The sequence below is a fragment of the Symphalangus syndactylus genome, chromosome 5, assembly GCF_028878055.3.
Source record: "Symphalangus syndactylus isolate Jambi chromosome 5, NHGRI_mSymSyn1-v2.1_pri, whole genome shotgun sequence".
Lineage (NCBI taxonomy): Eukaryota > Metazoa > Chordata > Mammalia > Primates > Hylobatidae > Symphalangus > Symphalangus syndactylus.
The window spans coordinates 96,742,621-96,765,602 of NC_072427.2; the positions used below are offsets into that span (position 1 = coordinate 96,742,621).

At 42.1% G+C, this 22,982-nt stretch overlaps 1 protein-coding gene across 3 annotated transcripts in view; it reads left to right on the forward strand.

The window, feature by feature from the left end:
* Positions 1–22,982, forward strand: part of TMEM50B (transmembrane protein 50B) — a 45,943-nt gene that overhangs the window by 8,032 nt on the left and 14,929 nt on the right. For 2 of the 3 annotated variants that reach the window (XM_055279588.2, XM_055279589.2), the window contains exons 2-4: positions 17,484–17,623; positions 19,295–19,407; positions 21,620–21,687. In XM_055279588.2, the coding sequence (XP_055135563.1) occupies positions 17,525–17,623; positions 19,295–19,407; positions 21,620–21,687 (280 nt within the window). In that variant the 5' untranslated portion in view covers positions 17,484–17,524. Of the gene's footprint in view, positions 1–16,743; positions 16,892–17,483; positions 17,624–19,294; positions 19,408–21,619; positions 21,688–22,982 lie in introns of those variants that run through there. The other variant, XM_055279590.2, reaches the window with a different exon arrangement.

Genomic DNA, 22,982 nt, shown 5'->3' on the forward strand with positions numbered 1-22,982 from the left:
TTTGTTGTTGTTGTTTAAATAGAGACGGGGTTTTGCCATGTTGGCCAGGCTGGTCTTGAACTCCTGGCTTCAAGTGATCCACCTGCCTTGGCCTCTCAAAATGCTTCTGAATATGTTTTGATGCTATCCTCATACTTGATTGATATTTTGGCTGGTAAAAATCTTTTGGTTGGAAATAATTTTCCTACAGAGTTTTGAACTTACTGCCCCATTGTCATCTTGCTTGAAGTTTTACTGTTAAGAATTCCAAGCTGAGGGCCGGGCGTGGTGGCTCACGCCTGTAATCCCAGCACTTTGGGAGGCTGCAGTGGGTGGATTGCTTACTCGAGAAGTTCAAGACCAGCCTGGGCAATATGGCAGAATCCCATCTCTATAAAAAATTAGCTGGGCGTGGTAGTGTGTGCTTGTAGTCCCAGCTGTTCTGGGGGCTGAGGTGGGAGGATAACTTGAGCCTAGCAGGTAGAGGCTGCAATAAGCTGTGATCATGCCACTGTACTCCAGCTTGGGTGACAGAGTGAGACTCTATCACACACACACACACACATGAATTCCAAAAGCTATAATTCCTGCTCCTTTGTATGCGAACTGGTTTTTTTCCTCTCTGCAAACTTATAGAATCTACACTTTGACCTCAGTGTTTTGAAATTTAAAATGAAGTGTGGGTCTTTTTTTACTCCATTAGGTAAATATTCAACGGGTACTTTAAATCTGGAAATACATGAACTTTTATTCTGGGGAATCTTTCTTGAAATATTTTGTTGATTCTTTTTTCTCTTCTATTTCCTGTGTAGTTTCTTTCTGAAATACCTGTTACCTATATGTGAATCTTTTATACTGGTCTTCTAACTTCTTTCTTTCTTTTTTTGGAGACAGAGTCTTGCTCTATCGCCCAGGGTGGAGTGCAGTGGTGAGATCTCAGCTCACTGCAACCTCCGCCTCCTGGGTTCAAGTGATTCTCCTGCCTCAGCCTCCCAAATAGCTGGGATTACAGGCATGTGCCACCACTCGTGGCTAATTTTGTATTTTTAGTAGAGACGGAGTTTCTCCATGTTGGTCAGGCTGGTCTCTAACTCCTGACCTCAGGTGATCCGCCTGCCTGGGCCTCCCAAAGTCCTGGGATTACAGACATGAGCCACCGTGCCCGGCCCTGGTCTTCTAATTTCTTATCTGTTTTCTATCTATTTTTTTGCTCTATTTTTGTATTTTCTTTTTCTTTTTTTTTTTTTTTTTTTTTTGTTTTTTGAGACAGGGTCTTGCTCTCTCACTCAGGCTGGAGTGCAGTGGCATGATCATGGTTCACTGCAACCTTGACCTTTTAGGCTTAAGTGATCCTTCAGCCTCAGCCTCCCAAGTAGCTGGGACTAGAGGCATATGTAACCATGCCTGTGCAATTTTATTTTATTTATTTATTTATTTATTTTAAGTTTTTATAGAGACAAAGTCTCACTGTGTTCCCCAGGCTGGTCTCAGAACTCCTGATCTCAAAGCCTCCTCCTGCTTAAAAGCTTCCCAAAGTACTGGGATTATAGACAGGAGCCACCATGCTGAGCGTTGCTCTATTTCCTTTTCTTTTCTTTTTTTTTTTTGAGACAGAGTCTCGCTGTTGTCACCCAGGCTGGAGTGAAGTGGCGCGATCTCGGCTCACTGCAACCTCTGTCTCCCAGGTTCAAGTGATTCTCCTGCCTCAGCCTCCTGAGTAGCTGGGGTGACAGTTGCTTGCCACTACTCCCGGCTAATTTTTGTACTTTTTAGTAGAGATGGGGTTTCGCCATGTTGGCCAGGCTGATTTCGAACTCCTGACCTCAGATGATCCTCCCGCCTCTGCCTCTTAAGGTGCTGAGATTATGGGCATGAGCCACCGCAGCCGGCCTCTATTTTCTTTTTTCTTTTTTTTTTTTTTTTTGAGACGGAGTCTTGCTCTGTCACCCAGGCTGGAGTGCAGTGGCGCGATCTCAGCTCACTGCAAGCTCCGCCTCCCGGGTTCATGCCATTCTCGTGCCTCAGTCTCCTGAGTAGCTAGGACTACAGGCGCCCGCCACTACGCTGGGCTAATTTTTTGCATTTTTAGTAGAGACGGAGTTTCACTGTGTTAGCCAGGATGGTCTCGATCTCCTGACCTCATGATCCGCCTGCCTCGGCCTCCCAAAGTGCTGGGATTACAGGAGAGAGCCACCGCGCCGGGCCAGCTGGCCTCTATTTTCTTAAATTTTATTCCCCAACCCTTCTATTTGGAATTTAAGAAAGTTTCTACCATCATGTTTTTAAATTCCAAAGGGTATTTTTCAGTCTCTCAGTGTTTCTTTTTTATAATTAATACATAATATTTGTACATAGTTATGGGGTACATAAGATATTTTGTTATATGCATAACACATGTAATAGGGTATTTAGAGTCTCCATCACCTCAAGTATTTATCATTTATTTTTATGTGTTTTGAACGTTTCAAGTCCTCTCTTCTAGTTATTTTGAAATGTATCAGGGGACTTCAGAAAGTCTGTGTAAAAATGGAATTAAAAAGCACAAGTAAAAAATATAAACTGTGTTTCTCAGTGTAAGCTCCATTAGGTTCAAGACACTTTTGTAAGCAGTGATATCAGCCATTTAGTCCATCCCTAAAGAACGGAGGGTCCTGGGAATTTAACCATGTCAGTGAAGTCTTTGTTACATTATTAACTGAAGAAAAATGGGTGTCTTTTAAAGATGTTTGAAGATGAGGAAACAAAAAGAAGTCAGAGGAGCCAAATCAGGACGGTAAGGTGGATGCCTGATGATTTCCCATCGGAACTCGTAAAATTGCCTTTGTTTGATGAGAGGAATGAGCAGGAGGAGTGTTGTTGTTTGTGGTGGAGGACTCTTTGGCGAAGCTTTCTGGGGTGTTTTTCTGCTAAAGCTTTGGCTTTCTCAAAACACTCTCATAGTAAACAGATGTTATTGTTTTTTGGTCCTGTGGAAAGTCAACCAGCAAAATGCCTGGAGCATTAAAAAAAAAACTTGCCATGCATGACCTTTCCTCTTGACCAGTCTGCTTTAATTTTCATTTCATTTTATTATATATATATTTTTTCTTTGTAGAGACAAGGTCTGCCTGTTTTGCCCAGGCTGGTCTCAAACTCCTTGCCTCAAGCGATCATTTCACTTTGGCCTCCCAAAGTGTTGGGATTATAGGCATGAGCCATTTTACCTTGCCAGACCAGTCTGCGTTTGCTTTGACTAGACCACTTCTACCTCTTGGTAGCCATTGCTTTATTTTTAATAATTTATTTATTTATTTTTAATTTTTTTAGAGACAGGATCTTGCTCTGCATCCATCCTGGAGTACAGTGGTGCAGTCATAACTCACCGCAGTCTCAGATGCCTAGGCTCAGGTGATCCTACCACCTCAGCCTCTCCTCAATTAGCTAGGACTACAGGTTTGCACCACCATACCTGGCTAAGTTTTTACATTTTTTGTAGAGATGTGGTCTTGCACTCCTGGCCACAAGTGATTCTCCTGCCTTGGCCTGGTAGCCATTGCTTTGCTTATGCCTTGTCTTCAGGGTTGTACCGGTAAAGCCATGTTTCATTTCCTATTACAACTCTTTGAAGAAATCCTCTTTTTTTCGAGACAGTTTTGCTCTTGTTGCGCAGGCTGGAGTGCAATGGCGCAATCTTGGCTCACTGCAACCTCTGCCTCCCAGGTTCAAGCAGTTCACCTGCCTCAGCCTCCTGAGTAGCTGGGACTATAGGCATGTACCACCATGTTGGCTAATTTTTGTATTTTTAGTAGAGACAGGGTTTCACCATGTTGGCCAGGGTGGTCTTGAACTCCTGAAGTCTAGTGATCTGCCCGCCTCGGCCTCCCAAAGTGCTGGGATTACAGGCATGAGCCACCACGCCTGGCCATATTTTATTTCTTTTTAATTTATTGATCTTTCCTTGACTCTTTCTGGCAAATAGTGACGTATAACACTTCTAAACATATTTCTGTTAGGGCACCATGGCTTGCACCTGTAATCCCAGCTACTCTAGGGGGGGCTGAAATGGGAGAATCACTTGGGGCCAGAAGTTAGGGACCAGCTTCGGCAATGCAGTGGCGTGATCTCAGCTCACTGCAACCTCCACCTCCTGGGCCCAAGTGATTCTCCTGCCTCTGACTCCCGAGTAGCTGGGATTATAGGCGCCCGCCACCATGCCCGGCTAATTTTTGTATTTTTAGTAGAGACAGGGTTTCACCATGTTGGCCAGGCTGGCCTCAAACTCCTGACCTCAAATGATCTGCCCACCTTGACCTCCCAAAGTGCTAGGATTACAGATATGATCCACTGAGCCCTGCCCCCTTTACTTTCTTACTTTATCCTGATTCTCCTAGGTACCAGCTAATTCTTCTTTGCTGGTACTAAGGATTTAGGGGCTTTGTGTATATTTTTCCCTCTCTCTGCTCTACCTCTTTTACTTCTATTTAATCTAATTAACTTTACTCAGCTTTTAAATTTCAGTAGGTTTTGTTTTAATTTTAGCAAACTTTACCTCTTCAAAGAGGCTTTCCCTGACCACTCATTCTAAAATAAGCTTCCCCTTTATTCTCTTAGGATCCTGTGCATTTCCTTCATAGTCATTATTTGTATAAATTTGTTTTGCTGTTCCTTTGTCCCACCCCATCTCTGACCCAACTTAAGCCCTAGTTGGGAGGAGATTATGACTTGTTTCATAAATCTGTGTGTGGAAATACCTACCTCTTTTCTGCTTATAGAACAATTTATAATAGATTAATATGTGGGAAATGAATTTTATATGAGAAATGAAATTTTTTTTAACCTTCAAGCATTGCCTTAAATTCATGGTGACCTTCCCCATACTTTTTTTTTTTTTTTTTGAGACGGAGTCTCACTCTATCACCCAGGCTGGAGTACAGTGGTGCAATCTTGGTTCATTGCAACCTCTGCTGCCTGGGTTCAAGTGATTCTCCTGCCTCAGCCTCCCAAGTAGCTGGGATTACAGGCGCCTGCCACCGCGCCTGGCTGATTTTTGTATTTTTAGTAGAGACAGGATTTTACCATCTTGGCCAGGCTGGTCTTGAACTCCTGACTCGTGATCTACCCACCTCGGCCCCCCAAAGTGCTGGCATTACAGGCATGAGCCACTGCGCCCGGCCCATACTTGCTTTTAACCAGTTACTACTTAATCTTTTATAATAATGTATTAACTTGTCTGTAGAATATCTTGATAAAATATGTTCATATTGCATTCAGAATAATACTTTAGTGTAACTAAAGCATAGTTAAATGATAATTTAACATTTTAAGATCTGTACACACAGATCTTAAGTGTACACTTCAGTGACTTGATAAGTGTATTTACTTGCATAACCACTATCCCAATCAAGATATTGAATATTTCCACTCACCCCAAAAAATTCCTTCTAACCGGTCCTCTCCCCTTGTAGGTAGCCACTGTTTTGATTTTTGTAACTATTGATTAGTTTTACCTCTTCTTAAAGTTCATCTAAATGGAGTCATATAGTATATACTCTTTTGTATCTGCATTCTTTTACTCAAGTCATGTTTTTGAGATTTTTTATATGAGACTTAAAATATGTATTGGTTCATATTTTTTCTATTGCTTAGTAGTATTCCATTGTGTGAGGAGACATAATTTGTTTTACCATCTTCTATTGATGAACATTTAGGTTGTTTCTGTTTTGCACTATTGTGAATAAAACTGCTATAAGCTTTCCTGTACAAATCTTTTTGTATGTGTGGATGTTTTTACTTCCCTTGAGTAAACACCTAGGAATGAAATTGCTGAGTTTTAGGGAGATTTATTTTTAACCTTATAAAACTGCCATCAGAAACATGTTATGAGAATTTTATTTGTTCTACATCTTCACTGACATTTGGCGTTGTCAGTCTTTTTAAGTTTAGCTGTTATAGTAGGTGTGAGATATCTTTCATTAATTTGCATTTCCCTGTTGACTAATGATGTTGAACATCTTTTTCAGTGCTTATTGGTCATGAATTGTCTGTTCAAGTCTCATATACTTTTTATTGCCTATATTTTGTCTTTTTATTGTTAATGTTTAGGAGTTCTTTATATATTCAAGGACAAGTCCTTTGCCAGATAATCATTTTGTAAATATTGTCTCCCAGTCTGTGTTTTCAGTGTTTGGACCTTCTGTAATATATTTATTGTACTTTTTTCAGATTAACAATTGGACTCACTACTTTAAATTTAGAGGTATTTTACCTAAAACCATATTTAATGATATTATTATTATTTTAATTAATTTATTTATTTTATTATACTTTAGGTTTTAGGGTACATGTGCACAATGTGCAGGTTTGTTACATATGTATCCATGTGCCATGTTGTTTTGCTGCACCCATTAACTTGGCATTTAGCATTAGGTATATCTCCTAATGCTGTCCCTCCCCCCGCCCCCCACCCCACAACAGTCCCCGGAGCGTGATGTTCCCCTTCCTGTGTCCATGAGTTCTCATTGTTCAATTCCCACCTATGAGTGAGAACATGCAGTGTTTGGTTTTTTGTCCTTGCGATAGTTTACTGAGAATGATGTTTTCCAGTTTCATCCATGTCCCTACAAAGGACATGAACTCATCATTTTTTATGGCTGCATAGTATTCCATGGTGTATATGTGCCACATTTTCTTAATCCAGTCTATCGTTGTTGGACATTTGGGTTGGTTCCAAGTCTTTGCTATTGTGAATAGTGCCGCAATAAACATACGTGTGCATGTGTCTTTATAGCAGCATGATTTATAGTCCTTTGGGTATATACCCAGTAATGGGATGGCTGGGTCAAATGGTATTTCTAGTTCTAGATCCCTGAGGAATCACCACACTGACTTCCACAATGGTTGAACTAGTTTACAGTCCCACAACAGTGTAAAAGTGTTCCTATTTCTCCACATCCTCTCCAGCACCTTTTGTTTCCTGACTTTTTAATGATGGCCATTCTAACTGGTGTGAGATGGTATCTCACTGTGGTTTTGATTTGCATTTCTCTGATGGCCAGTGATGATGAGCATTTTTTCATGTGTCTGTTGGCTGTATAAATGTCTTCTTTTGAGAAGTGTCTGTTCATGTCCTTTGCCTACTTTTTGATGGGGTTGTTTGTTTTTCTCTTGTAAATTTGTTTGAGTTCATTGTGGATTCTGGATATTAGCCCTTTGTCAGATGAGTAGGTTGCAAAAATTTTCTCCCATTCTGTAGGTTGCCTGTTCACTCTGATGGTAGTTTCTTTTGCTGTGCAGAAGCTCTTTAGTTTAATTAGATCCCATTTGTCAATGTTGGCTTTTGTTGCCATTGCTTTTGGTGTTTTAGACATGAAGTCCTTGCCCATGCCTATGTCCTGAATGGTATTGCCTAGGTTTTCTTGTAGGATTTTAATGGTTTTAGGTCTAACATTTAAGTCTTTAATCCATCTTGAATTAATTTTTGTATAAGGTGTAAGGAAGGGATCCAGTTTCAGCTTTCTACATATGGCTAGCCAGTTTTCCCAGCACCATTTATTAAATAGGGAATCCTTTCCCCATTTCTTGTTTTTGTCAGATTTGTCAAAGATCAGATAGTTGTAGATATGTGGCATCATTTCTGAGGGCTCTGTTCTGTCCCATTGATCTATGTCTCTGTTGTGGTACCAGTACCATGCTGTTTTGGTTACTGTAGCCTTGTAGTATAGTTTGAAGTCAGGTAGCGTGATGCCTCCAGCTTTGTTCTTTTGGCTTAGGATTGACTTGGCGATGCAGGCTCTTTTTTGGTTCCATATGAACTTGAAAGTAGTTTTTTCCAATTCTGTGAAGAAAGTCATTGGTAGCTTGATGGGGATGGCATTGAATCTGTAAATTACCTTGGGCAGTATGGCCATTTTCACGATATTGATTCTTCCAACCCATGAGCATGGAATGTTCTTCCATTTGTTTGTATCCTCTTTTATTTCATTGAGCAGTGGTTTCTGCCTTCATTTCATTATGTACCCAATAGTCATTCAGGAGCAGGTTGTTCAGTTTCCATGTAGTTGAGCGGTTTTGAGTGAGTTTCTTAATCCTGAGTTCTAGTTTGATTGCACTGTGGTCTGAGAGACAGTTTGTTATAATTTCTGTTCTTTTACATTTGCTGAGGAGAGCTTTACTTCCAACTATGTGGTCAATTTTGGAATAGGTGTGGTGTGGTGCTGAAAAAAATGTGTATTCTGTTGATTTGGGGTGGAGAGTTCTGTAGATGTCTATTAGGTCCACTTTGTGCAGAGCTGAGTTCAATTCCTGGATATCCTTGTTAACTTTCTGTCTCATTGATCTGTCTAATGTTGACAGTGGGGTGTTAAAATCTCCCATTATTATTGTGTGGGAGTTTAAGTCCCTTTGTAGGTCACTCAGGACTTGCTTTATGAATCTGGGTGCTCCTGTGTTGGGTGCATATATATTTAGGATAGTTAGCTCTTCTTGTTGAATTGATCCCTTTACCACTATGTAATGGCCTTCTTTGTCTCTTTTGATCTTTGTTGGTTTAAAGTCTATTATCAGAGACTAGGATTGCAACCCCTGTTTTTTTTTGTTTTCCATTTGCTTGGTAGATCTTCCTCCATCCCTTTATTTTGAGTCTATGTGTGTCTCTGCACGTGAGATGGGTTTCCTGAATACAGCACACTGATGGGTCCTGACTCCTTATCCAGTTTTCCAGTCTGTGTCTTTTAATTGGAGCATTTAGCCCATTTACATTTAAAGTTAATATTGTTATGTGTGAATCTGATCCTGTCATTATGATGTTAGTTGGTTATTTTACTCATTAGTTGATGCAGTTTCTTCCTAGCCTCGATGGTCTTTACAATTTGGCATGTTTTTGCAGGGGCTGGTACCGGTTTTTCCTTTCCATGTTTAGTGCTTCCTTCAGGAGCTCTTTTAGGGCAGGCCTGGTGGTGACAAAATCACTCAGCATTTGCTTGTCTGTAAAGTATTTTATTTCTCCTTTACTTATGAAGCTTAGTTTGGCTGGATATGAAATTGTGGGTTGAAAATTCTTTTCTTTAAGAATGTTGAATATCGGCCCCCACTCTCTTCTGGCTTGTAGAGTTTCAGCCAAGAGATCAGCTGTTAGTCTGATGGGCTTCCCTTTGTGGGTAACCGGACCTTTCTCTCTGGCTGCCCTTAACATTTTTTCCTTCATTTCAGCTTTGGTGAATCTAACAATTATGTGTCTTGGAGTTGCTCTTCTTGAGGAGTATCTTTGTGGTGTTCTCTGTATTTCCTGAATCTGAATGTTGGCCTGCCTTGCTAGATTGGGGAAGTTCTCCTGGATAACATCTTGCAGAGTGTTTTCCAACTTGGTTCCATTCTCCTCATCATTTTCAGGTACACCAATCAGACGTAGGTTTCGTCTTTTCACGTAGTCCCAAATTTCTTGGAGGCTTTGTTCATTTCTTTTTATTCTTTTTTCTCTAAACTTCCCTTCTCGCTTCATTTCATTCATTTCATCTTCCATCAGCGATACCCTTTCTTCCAGTTGATCGCATCTGCTACCGAGGCTTCTGCAATCTTCGCGTAGTTCTCGAAACTTGGCTTTCAGCTCCATCAGCTCCTTTAAGCCCTTCTCTCCATTGGTTATTCTAGTTATCCATTCGTCTAATTTTTTTTCAAAGTTTTTAACTTCTTTGCTATTGTTTTGAATTTCCTCCCGTAGCTCAGAGTAGTTTGATCGTCTGAAGCCTTCTTCTCTCAACTTGTCAAAGTCATCCTCCGTCCAGCTTTGTTCCGTTGCTGGTGAGGAACTGCGTTCCTTTGGAGGAGGAGAGGTGCTCTGCTTTTTAGAGTTTCCAGTTTTTTTGCTCTGTTTTTTCCCCATCTTTGTGGTTTTATCTACTTTTGGTCTTTGATGATGGTGATGTACAGATGGGTTTTTGGTGTGGATGTCCTTTCTGTTTGTTAGTTTTCCTTCTACCAGACAGGACCCTCAGCTGCACGTCTGTTGGAGTTTACTAGAGGTCCACTCCAGACCCTGTTTGGCTGGGTGTCAGCAGCAGTGGCTGCAGAACAGCAGATTTTCGTGAGACCACAAATTCAGCTATCTGATAGTTCCTCTGGAAGTTTTGTCTCAGAGGAGTACCTGGCCGAGTGAGGTGTCAGTCTGTCCCTACTGGGGGGTGCCTCCCAGTTAGGCTGCTCGGGGGTGAGGGACCCACTTTAGGAGGCAGTCCTCCAGATCTCCAGATCTGATCGTTCTCAGATCTCCAGCTGCGTGCTGGGAGAACCACTACTCTCTTCAAAGCTGTCAGTCAGACAGGGACATTTAAGTCTGCAGAGGTTCCTGCTGAATTTTTGTTTGTCTGTGCCCTGCCCCCAGAGGTGGAGCCTACAGAGGCAGGCAGGCCTCCTTGAGCTGTGGTGGGCCCCACCCAGTTCGAGCTTCCTGGCTGCTTTGTTTACCTAAGCAAGCCTGGGCAATGGCAGGCACCCCTCCCCCAGCCTCGCTGCTGCCTTGCAGTTTGATCTCAGACTGCTGTGCTAGCAATCAGCGAGACTCCGTGGGCATAGGACCCTCCGAGCCAGGTGTGGGACACAATCTCCTAGTGTGCCATTTTCCAGGCCTGTTGGAAAAGCGCAGTATTAGGGTGGGACTGACCCGATTTTCCAGGTGCCGTCTGTTACCCCTTTCTTTGACTAGGAAAGGGAACTCCCTGACCCCTTGCCCTTCCCGAGTGAGGCAGTGCCTCGCCCTGCTTCGGCTCACGCACAGTGCGCTTGACCGACTGTCCTGCACCCGCTGTTTGGCACTCCCTAATGAGATGAAACCGGTACCTCAAACAGAAATGCAGAAATCACCCGTCTTCTGTGTCGCTCAGGCTGGGAGCTGTAGACCGGAGCTGTTCCTATTTGGCCATCTTGGCTCCACCCCTAATGATATTATTTGAAAACATAGCTGACATACTGTTTAGAAAGAAATTTATCTTTGTGGACATTCTCTACAGTGTTCTAATTTTTGCTTTAAATTGTTGTCTTTTTTTTTTTTTGGTGACGGAGTTTTGCTCCTGTTGCCCAGGCTGGAGTGCAATGGCACAATCTTGGCTCACTGCAACCTCCACCTCCCGGGTCCAAGTGATTCTCCTGCCTCAGCCTCCCGAGTAGCTGGGATTACAAGTGCCCACTACCATGCCTGGCTAATTTTTTTGTATTTTTAGTAGAGACAGGGTTTCACCATGTTGGCTAGGCTGGTCTCAAACTCTTGACCTCAGGTAATCCACCCACCTTGGCTTCCCAAAGTGCTGGGATTACAAGTGTTAGCCATCGCACCCGGCCTCTTCAGTTTTTCTTGGAGGTCTCAGTTTCTTTTTTTTTTTTTTGAGACGGAGTCTCGCTCTATCGCCCAGGCTGGAGTGCAGTGGCGCAATCTCGGCTCACTGCAAGCTCTGCCTCCCGGGTTCACGCCATTCTCCTGCCTCAGCCTCTCCGAGTAGCTGGGACTACAGGCACCTGCCACCACGCCCAGCTAATTTTTTTGTATTTTTAGTAGAGACGGGGTTTCACTGTGGTCTCGATCTCCTGACCTCGTGATCCGCCCGCCTCGGCCTCCCAAAGTGCTGGGATTACAAGCGTGAGCCACCGTGCCCGGCCGTAGGTCTCAGTTTCATCAGGTATCATTTCCTTCAGCTTGAAGAATTCCCTTTAGCATTTCTTTTAGTGCAGGTTTGGTGATGAATTATCTCAATTTTTGTTTACCTGGAAGTATCTTTATTTTACTCTTACTAAAAAAAAAGAAAACTGGCTGGGAATAGTGGCGCACACCTGTAATCTCAGCATTTTGGGAGGCTGAGGCAGGCAGATCGCTTGAATTCAGGAGTTTAAGACCAGCTTGGACAACTGGGTGAAACCCTGTCTCTCTTAAAAAAAAAAAAAAAAAAAAACCCCTCTCCTGCCTCCAAAAAAACACAGCTTTGTTGAGTTACAGTATATATACTCTAACATTCACCTGTTTTAAGTGTACACTTGAATGATTTTTAGTATTTACGGAGCTGTGCAGTCATTGCCACAATCTAGTTTTAGAATCTTGTGGCCTTTTGCAGTCACTTCGTATCTTTCTTCTTCCCATCCCTAGACAACCACTAATCCGCTTTATGTCTATAGATTTGCCTATTCTGGATGTTTCCTGTAAATGGAATCATAAAATATATGGTCTTCTGTCTTTTACTTAGTCGGTTTTTGAGGTTCGTTCATGTAGCATCTATCAGTAGGAACCTCTTTCCTTTTTGTTGCTGAATTTGTATTCCGTTGTATGGATGTGCTATGTTTTATTTATTCATTCGTTGATGTATGTTTGGTTGCTTCCACTCCGTGGCAATTATTATGAGTAATGCTGCTATGAACAAGTTATTGTGAAGATATGTTTTCATTTCTCTTGGGTAGTTAGATAGGAGGAGAATTGCTGTCACCTTTTTTTTTTTTTTTTTTTTGAGACAAGGTTTCACTCTGTCACCCATCATAGCTCACTGTAACCTCAAACTTCTGGGCACAAGTGATCCTTCCATCTCAGCCTCCTGAGTAGCTGAGACTACAAGTGCACACCACCATGCTTGGCCATCCTCATTTTTGGAGAATATTTTTGCTGGGTATAGAATTTGGGATTGATTTTTTTTTTTTTTTTCCCGAGACAGAGTCTCACTTTTTTGCCCAGGCTGGAGTGCAGTGGTGCGATCTTGGCTCACTGCAACCTCCAGCTCCTGGGTTCAAGCGATTCTCATGCCTCAGCCTCCCGAGTAGCTGGGTCTACAGGTAAGGGCCTACCATGCCCAGCTAGTTTTTGTATTTTTAGTAGAGATGGGGTTTCTCCATGTTGGCCAGGCTGGTCTTGAACTCCTGGCCTCAAAGCAGTCTGCCCACCTCAGTCTCCAAAGTGTTGGGATTACAGGCATGAGCCACCACACCTGGCCTGATTTTTTTTTTCTTAAAGCGTTATTAACAATGTCATTCTTGTGTCTTCTAGCATCCTTTGTTCTGGTTAGAAGTCAGCCATCATTCCTATTGTTCTATCTCTGTATATGTTGTATTGATTTTTTTTCCCCATAAGACTGTTTCAAGAGTTTCTCTGTATCTCTGGTTTTCAGCAGTTTGATTATGATGTTTTCTTTGTATTTATCCTCCTTGGAGTTTGCTGAGCTTTTTGGATTTGTAAGTTAATATTTTTCACCAAATTTTGAGAAATTTTTATTTATTCTTTTTTTTTTTTTTTTTTTTGAGATGGAGTTTTGTTCTTGTTTCCCAGGCTAGAATGCAATGAATGGTGTGATCTTGGCTCATTGCAACCTCTGCCTCCCAGGTTCAAGTGATCCTCCTGCCTCAGCCTCCCAAGTAGCTGGGATTACAGGCATGCGCCATCACACCCAGTTTTGTATTTTTAGTAGTGATGGGGTTTCACCCTGTTGGCCAGGCTGGTCTCGAACTCCTGACCTCAGGTGATCCACCCGCCTCAGCCTCCCAAAGTGCTGGGATTACAGGTGTGAGCCACCGTGCCCAGCCCATCTATTATTTTTTCAAAATTTTTTTCTTTCTCATTCTGTCTTTTCTTCTTCTGGGAATTTTAATTACATATATTTTAGACCACTTAGTATTGTTCCTCAGGTCTCTAAATTGGATAATTTCTTTTGATGTTTAAGTTTACTGTCCTTTTCTTCTACTGTATCTAATCTGCAATTAAGTTCATTTAGTTAATTATTTATTTATTTATTTTTAGATGGAATCTTGCTCTGTCGCCTGACTGGAGTGCAGTGGTGCAATCTCGGCTCACTGCAACCTCCGCCTCCTTGGGTTCAGGCAATTCTACTGCCTTAGCCTCCCGAGTAGCTAGGATTACAGGTGCCCACCACCATGCCCAGCTAAGTTTTTGTATTTTTAGTGGAGACGGGGTTTCACCATTTTGGCCAGGATGGTCTTGATCTCTTGACCTGGTGATCCGCCTGCCTCAGCCTCCCAAAGTGCTGGGATTACAGGCGTGAGCCATCCTGCCCAACCCATTTAATTTTTAAATTCAAACATTGTAATTTGCAGTTCTAGAATTTTCTTTCTTTTTTTTTTTTTTTAGAGGAGTCTCTCTGTCTCCCAGGCTGGAGTGCAGTGGCGTGATCTCGGCTCACTGCAAGCTCTGTCTCCCGGCTTCTCGCTGTTCTCCTGCCTCAGCCTCCCGAGTAGCTGGGACTACAGGCGCCTGCCACCATGCCCGGATAATTTTTTTTTTTTTTTTTTTTGAGACGGAGTCTTGCTCTCACCCAGGCTGGAGTGCAGTGGCAGTCTCGGCTCACTGCAGGCTCTGCCCCCCGGGGTTCACGCCATTCTCCTGCCTCAGCCTCCCGCCTAGCTGGGACTACAGGCGCCCGCCACCTCGCCCGGCTAATTTTTTGTATTTTTAGTAGAGATGGGGTTTCACCGTGTTAGCCAGGATGGTCTTGATCTCCTGACCTCGTGATCCGCCCGCCTTGGCCTCCCAAAGTGCTGGGATTACAGGCGTGAGCCACCGTGCCCGGCCCCGGCTAATTTTTTTTGTATTTTTAGTAGAGACGAGGTTTCACCGTGTTAGCCAGGATGGCCTCAATCTCCTGACCTGTGATCCGCCTGCCTCGGCCTCCCAAAGTGCTGGGATTACAGGCATGAGCCACTGTGCTCAGCCCCTAGAATTTTCATTTGAATCTTTTTACATTTTAATTTATTTTTTAGAGACAGGGTCTTGCAATGTTGCCTGGGCTGGGCTTGAAGTCCTGGCCTCAAGCAATCTTCCTGCCTCGGCCTTCTGAGTAGCTAGGATTACAGGTGCAAGCCATCACATTGGCTCCTGATTCTTTTTTTAAAAAATAGTTTACTTTTCTCTACTAAGATTCTCCATTGGTTCAGTTATTTTGACCATGTTTTCCTGTAAGTCCTTGAATATGATTATTATAATGGGTGCTTTAAAGTCCTTGTCTGCTAATTTCAATATCTGAGTCATTTTGGGATTTATTTCTATTGACTGTTCTTTTTCCTCCTGAAAAATAGATCACATTTTCCTGATTCTTTGCATGTCTAGTAATTTTTTTAGTATATATTGGAGATTGTGAATAATATGAGTCAATTTCGTTATCTTCATCTGAAAAGTATTGCTTTTTGTTGTAACAGGCAGTTAAAATATTGGCTGATCACCTTAAAATTGTGAAGACTTGGTTTTATATTTTGTTAGGATATGTCCCCAGGTGTTTACTGATCCTCCCTGATTTGGTGGAATGAAAATTCCAAAATGTCTCCCTTATATTAAAGTGTTTGGGGCTCTCTTTGTGACTTATTCCTTTCCGAGATGTTCCCCTTCAATTTCCAGCTGTTATGGTGGTCCTGAACTCCCATCTTCTGGCATCTCAAGCCAAGAATACTGTAGCTTTTTTCTTGCCACTGTGGCCACTTTGTGCCAAGGGGACTCCCTGGGCTGGGAGTGGGAGTTTAAGGGGGTTCCTAAGGGGAACAGCTGATCCCACTTACTGTGTTTTCTTTTTTTTTTCTTTGAAAGGGAGTCTCACTCTGTTGCCCACGCTGGAGTGCAGTGGTGTGATCTTGGCTCACCGCAACCTCTGCCTCCTGTGATCAAACGATTCTCCTATTTCAGCCTCCTGAGCAACTGGGATTACAGGCGCATGCTACCATGCCTGGCTGATTTATTTATTTATTTGTTTATTTTTTTTTTCAGATGGAGTCTCGCTCTGTTGCCCAGGCTGGAGTGCAGTGGCTTACTGCAAGCCCCGCCTCCTGGGTTCATGCCATTCTCCTGCCTCAGCCTCCCGAGTAGCTGGGACTACAGGTGCCTGCCATCACGCCCGGCTAATTTTCTTTTTGTATTTTTATTAGAGACGGGGTTTCACCGTGTTAGCCAGGATGGTCTCGATCTCCTGACCTCATGATCCGCCTGCCTCGGCCTCCCAAAGTGCTGGAATTACAGGCGTGAGCCACCGAGCCCGGCTGATTTGTTTTTTTGTTTGTTTGTTTGTTTGTTTGTTTTTGAGATAGAGTCTCGCTCTGTCTCCCAGGCTGGAGTGCAGTGGCACAATCTTGACTCACCACAACTTTCGCTGCCCGGGTTCAAGCGATTCTCCTGCCTCAGATTTTTGTAGTTTTAGTAGAGACGGGATTTCACCATGTTGGCCAGGCTGGTCATGAACTCGTGACCTCAAATGATCCACCCGCCTTGGCCTCCCAAAGTGCTGGGATTACAGGCGTGAGCCACCATGCATCCGGCTGTGTTTTATTTCTTTAAAGGATGAAGTTTCTTTCAATTTCTGCCTGTTTTTCAGCCCTCTCCAGTGCTTTCAATTTTTTTTTTATTTCTTTCTAGAATTTATGGTGGCCTTGAAATATCTCATGTGGACATAATATCTTTGTTTTTAAAAATAGTATGCTACACTCCTGTAGTTATTTAGGCACATGATTTTTCTCCCTCTTCCAGTTATATCTTACTGCGTTACAGATTAATGCCAAAACCCTGTGGCTTAAAACGGTCATTTTATTATGTTTATTAGATTTTATGGGTCAGGAATTTGGAAGGGGCATAGCCAGGATGATGTATCTCTGCTCCATATATCTGGTGCCTTACCTGGGAAGGCTCAAACTTTTGGGATGGTGCTATAGCTGGATAGCAGTTACCTAAAAGTGTCTTTACTCATATGTCTGGCAGTTAATACTAGCTGTTAGCTGGGACCTCAACTGGAACTGTGGGTCAGAACACCTATAAATGGTCTCCTTACAGCATGGTAGCCCAAGCATTAGTGTTCAGAGAACCAAGCAGATGCTTCATTGCCTTCTGTGTCCTGATCTTGGAAGTGGCATGGCAGAAGTTACATAGCATCACTTCCTCTACTCTGCTGGTCAACTAGTCTTTATTGTTGACCCAAATTCAAAGGTAGGACATAAATCTACCTCTCAATGGAAGAAGTGTCAAATATTTTAGACATGTTTATTTCATTTATTTATTTATTTTTGGACAGAGTCTTGCTCTGTTGCCCAGGCTGGAGTGCAGTGTCATGATCTTGCACCGCAATCTCTGCCTTCCAGGTTCAAGCAATTCTTGTGCCTCAGCCTCCCTGTGATTACAGGCATGTGCCACCACTCCCAGTTAATTTTTTGTATTTTCAGTAGAGACAAGGTTTCATAATATTGGTCAGGCTGGTCTCGAACTCCTGGCCTCAAGTGATCTGCCCACTTTGGCCTCCCAAAGTGCTGGAATTACAGGCGTGAGCCACCGCGGCACCCAGCTCCTAGACATGGTTTAAAACCATAGTGCTCATTTATCAAATAGCAAGCTCCCCCTTGGGTCCTAGCATAGTCCTATATATGTCTCAATTAGGTACTTGTTGAAGTATTGAATTTTTCTTAACTATAGTAGAATAAGACCTAAAGTAAAGTTGTGTGTAAAGCTTTAAGAAAGGAATAAGATATTTTACTTTCAGAAAACATTTTCTTAAGTTGATTAGTTTTTGTCTTTCTGTTTGTAGGATACAGCATTTAATGAAAAATTTATGGTTAAGAAGTAAAAATGGCAGGCTTCCTAGATAATTTTCGTTGGCCAGAATGTGAATGTATTGACTGGAGTGAGAGAAGAAATGCTGTGGCGTCTGTTGTCGCAGGTATATTGGTAAGTGAGAAAGACTGGTTGGTGACATTTATCCGTTACCTTTTGCCCTGGAAATTAATGCCGGTTCCTTTGAACTGAGAATGGCTTTCCAGAACTATTTATTTCACTGCTGTTTTATATAGATAATTATCAGAGTTCTAGATACTATTGCCAAGCAGAATATGGTAGGCCCTGGATTCATTTTGACTTTGTAAACGTGTACTTAATATCTTTTCTTCAGTTCCATTGATAATATAATTATTATAGGCAATAGCATTTTTAACTTACTGATAGAACATATATATAAGTACTTTAAGATCCTTAAAGGCTCAGAATTTGATGTAACCCAAAATTATTGTTGTGACTTATTGAAGGTCAGACAACAGTGACAGTACTCTGCAGATAATAGTAACAACCTTAGGCTCCATTAGAACTGAAGCCCTGCAGCGACTCTAGGGAAGAAATACCATCTCTGTTTCCCCAGCTGCAACATTGGGGGAGCATCAGAGGAAGACATTTGTGAAGGAAACTATTGTTTAATTTTCTTTCCATCATTTTTTTTAACTTTAATTGAAAATGACAGGCATAAAACAAAAGTAGAGAGAGTGATATAAAGGTTCTGTCTCCTACTTTATCCCATGTATCTACCATCCAGCTTAAAAAAAAAAATACCCCAAAATCAGGACCTATCTTGGTTTACAATTCCATCAACCACTCCCTGTCCACACTTTTTTTTTTTTTAAAGAAACAAGATCTTGCTGTGTTGTACAGCTACTAGAGTACAGTTGCTATTTACAAATGTGATCGTAGTATACTACAGCTTCAAATTCATGGTCTCAAGCAATCTTCCTGCCTCAGTCTCCCAGGTAGCTGGGACTACAGGTTCATACTACCATTCCTGGCTCCCACAGCATTTTTTGGAAGCAAATTTCTTCATCTGTTTACGTTTTAAAAATTCATCTCTTTCAATGTACAGTTCTACACCCAAAGTCCTATAGAAAAACAAAATGAAACGAAGCAGAGCAAGAACTAATGATAATTGTGAAGCAGTCTGCTCACTGCAGCCTCCGCCTCTGACTTCCCAGGTTCAAGCGATTCTTGTGCCTCAGCCTCCCAAGTAGCTAGGATTAGAGGCACACGCCACCATGCCCAGCTAATTTTTGTTTTTGTATTTGTATTTAAATGTTTTCGCGACAGAGTCTCGTTCTGTCGTCCAGGCTGGAGTGCAGTGGTGTGATCTCAGCTCATTGAAGCCTTCACCTCCTGGGTTTAAGCGATTCTCCTGCCTCAGCCTCCCGAGTAGCTGGGATTACAGGTGCCTGCCACCATGCCCAGCTAATTTTTGTACTTTTAGTAGAAACGAGGTTTCACCATGTTGACCAGACTGGTCTCAAACTCCTGACCTCAGGTGATTTGCCTGTGTTGGCCTCCCAAAGTGCTGGGATTATAGACATGAGCCATCGCACCCGGCCTTGTATTTTTATTAGAGATGAGGTTTTACCATGATGGCCAGGCTCGAACTCCTGACCTCAAGTGATCCACCTGCCTTGGCCTCCCAAAGTGCTGGGATTACAGGCGTGAGCCTCTGCACCCAGCCCGTTTATATGATCTGTAGGACAAAAGAAATGTTAAAAAGCAGGTATTGTGCTAGCAAGAGTTTTAATGTTTCAGTGACTTGGGCTGTGTTTTAAGTTTTTTACAGGCTGGTGGATAATGATTGATGCAGCTGTGGTGTATCCTAAGCCAGAACAGTTGAACCATGCCTTTCACACATGTGGTGTATTTTCCACGTTGGCTTTCTTCATGTAAGTATGAAGATAATTCTCTATTCAAGGTGATTTTTCTAAAAATACTTTCCCGTTAATGTGCAGTGCTTTCTTGAATAACTTTTTAATTTATTTGATAGATTATTTTTTAACATGATACATACATAATTCCCATTTTATTAGGATTTTTTTTAACCAGAAATGAGTGTTGGATTTGGTCATATATCTTTTTAGCACCTATAAAAATTATCTTGTGATTTTTTTTTCCTCATATTTTTTAATCTGGTCAGTTACATATTTTGTCAGTTCCAAGATCTACTTTTTCACATTTTAATACCTCCGAATATCAGGATGCATCTTTTTTTTTTTTTTTTTTTTTTTTTGAGACGGAGTCTCGCTCTGTCGCCCAGGCTGGAGTGCAGTGGTGCAATCTCAGCTCACTGCAAGCTCCGCCTCCCGGGTTCACGCCATTCTCCTGCCTCAGCCTCTCCGAGTAGCTGGGACTACAGGCGCCCGCCACCACGCCCGGCTAATTTTTTTGTATTTTTAGTAGAGACGGGTTTTCACCGTAGTCTCGATCTCCTGACCTCGTGATCCACCCGCCTTGGCCTCCCAAAGTGCTGGGATTACAAGCGTGAGCCACCGCACCCAGCCAGGATGCATCTTATAGTCAGTGGTATCTTAGAATTATAATTGATAACATTTTTATTTCTTGTCAGTATTAAAAATTAATGGTATATCTTAAAACTGATGGCTCTGAGATTTCATGAAACATGTTTCTGCATTTTTTAGTAGTAAATCATCTGTAGGTGTTGTAGTACACTCAACTTTTACCTTGCAGTATTATTATTATTATTTTTAATGTGCTACTTGACTGTGTTTGCCAGTGTTTGAGGAAGAGGCAAGATTGGCCTCAAAGAGATTTGTTTGTGGCTTTTGTTTTTATTAAATTATTTTTAAGTTTATGTTACCTCATTTCATAAAAAAGCATGGAAGCTTTTTATGGATGTCTTTTAACAATTAAAAAATATTAAGATTATGCCGGGGGCGGTGGCTCACGCTTGTAATCCCAGCACTTTGGGAGGCCGAGGCGGGCGGATCACGAGGTCAGGAGATCGAGACCACGGTGAAACCCCGTCTCTACTAAAAATACAAAAAATTAGCCGGGCGTGGTGGCGGGCGCCTGTAGTCCCAGCTACTTGGAGAGGCTGAGGCAGGAGAATGGCGTGAACCCGGGAGGCGGAGCTTGCAGTGAGCCGAGATTGCACCACTGCACTCCAGCCTGGGCAACAGAGCGAGACTCCGTCTCAAAAAAAAAAAAAAAAAAAAAAAAAATATATTAAGATTACATCATTTCCTTCTACCGTCAGGAGGTTTTTTTTTTTTTTTTTTTTTTTTTTTTTGAGACAGAGTCTTACTCTGTTGTTTGGGCTGGACCGCAGTGGCATGCTCTCGGCTCACTGCAACCTCTGCCTCCCGGGTTCAAGTGATTCCCCTGCCTCAGCCTCCCAAGTAGCTGGAATTACAGGTGCCTGCCACTACGTCCAGCTAATTTTTTGTATTTTTAGTAGAGACGGGGTTTCACCATGTTGGCCAGGCTGGTCTTGAACTCCTGACCTCGTGATTTACCCGCCGTGGCCTCTCAAAGTGCTGGGATTACAGGTGTGAGCCACTGCACCTGGCCAGGAGTTTTAAAAAGGTTATATTATGGAAAATGGAACTACTTACATCCATTGTGGCTTCTAATAAAAGGAAATTCTTGTTACTAATTAATGTACCTTGCTCTAACAAAAATGGAAAGGGAAGCTGAATAAAGTGGGCATATTATACATAAGCTACATTTTCTCTGAGCTTAAGAAATGGATCATAGAAAATCACTTGACTTTTAACACAAAGAGAAACTGTTTAACTCTTGATAATAATGAGAACCTTGAAATGGGATAGCACTGAGTCATTCATGTATAAATGTGAAATAGACAAACCAGAAAACTGGCCCCTCCTGTATAATCTCTGGAGACGAGTGATAGAAATCTCTTAAAATAAATGTGTTTTCTGGGTGTACTTTATGAAAATAAGGCCAATGTAACATTTCTGTCAACTAGCATTTTTATTAGTTTAAAAGATATGTTAAATTATTCAGATATTGATTTTAGTTATGAAATAATCTGTTTTCCGTCTAAGTGTTATACAAATATTTGAGTATTTTAACAGCGAATACTGAAATTCATTTGATGATTTTGTACTGTTCTAGGATAAATGCTGTGTCCAATGCTCAGGTGAGAGGTGATAGCTATGAAAGCGGCTGTTTAGGAAGAACAGGTAAAGATACTTTGAGCTGTTAATGTGTGTTAACAAAATAGAAATTTGTCACCAGAAAAAAAACCTCTCTTGTGAGTCTGTATTCAGGACTGGTAATGATTATATAGGATATTTTTTATTTGCTTTAAAAAAAGTTTTACTGTTATTCAAATCCTTAAGAAAGTAAATTATTGCAAGAAGTTACTGTTTTTGTTATGTTACACTGCCCACGATATAGATGAAAAATGTTGCTATTCAAATGGATCTTGGACTCCAGTGCTAATGATGGATTTATTATTATCCCAATTGTTGACCAATAATGTTACTTACAAGATGGCTGACTATGATTATTAACAGGAAAGTAATGAACACATTAGGGGATCAAACCTAGGACTACAGTGTCTTTACATTCACTTCTGATCACCTGAGTAGCCACACACAGATTGCAACAAAATTGTTCAGAAGAAAGATGCTATTTGTCTACACATAAATTAGTTTTTGTAGTTTGAATTCATTTGAATTGTCATCCAATTTTTTTTTTTTTTTTGAGATGGAGTTTCGCTCTTCTTGCCCAGGCTGGAGTGCAGTGGTGCGTTTTTGGCTCACCACAACCTCCACCTCCTGGGTTCAAGCAATTCTCTTCCCTCACCCTCCCGAGAGCTGGGATTCCAGACATGCTTGGCTAATTTTGTAGTTTTAGTAGAAATGGGGTTTCTCCATGTTGATCAGGCTGGTCTCGAACTCCCGACCTCAGGTGATCCACCCACCTTGGCTTCCCAAAGTGCTGGGATTACAGGAGTGAGCCACCGAGCCCGGCCCAATTGTGTTTTTTAAACATTTACGGCCGGGCACAGTGGCTCACGCCTGTAATCCCAGCACTTTGGGAGGCTGAGACGGGTGGAACACCTAAGGTCAGGAGTTCCAGACCAGCCCTGCCAACATGGAGAAACCCCGTCTCTACTAAAAAAAAATACAAAATTAGCCAGGCGTGGTGGCACACTTCTGTAGTCCCAGCTACTTGGGAGGCTAAGGCAAGAGAATCGCTTGAACCCGGGAGGCAGAGGTTGCGGTGAGCTGAGATCACCTCATTGCACTCTAGCCTGGGCAACAAGAGCGAAATTCTGTCTCAAAAAAAAAAAAAAAAAAAATTTATATTATAATATGAAGAAATTAAGGTACAGTGGGCTTAAATAATGTGTCCAAAATCACAGAGCAAGTAATTGGTGGAGCCAGGATTGAACACTGACAGTCTGGCTCCAGAGCCCATGCTTTTAGCCACCATGCTGTGCTCGTTTCCCATCTAGAACCATTTGGTC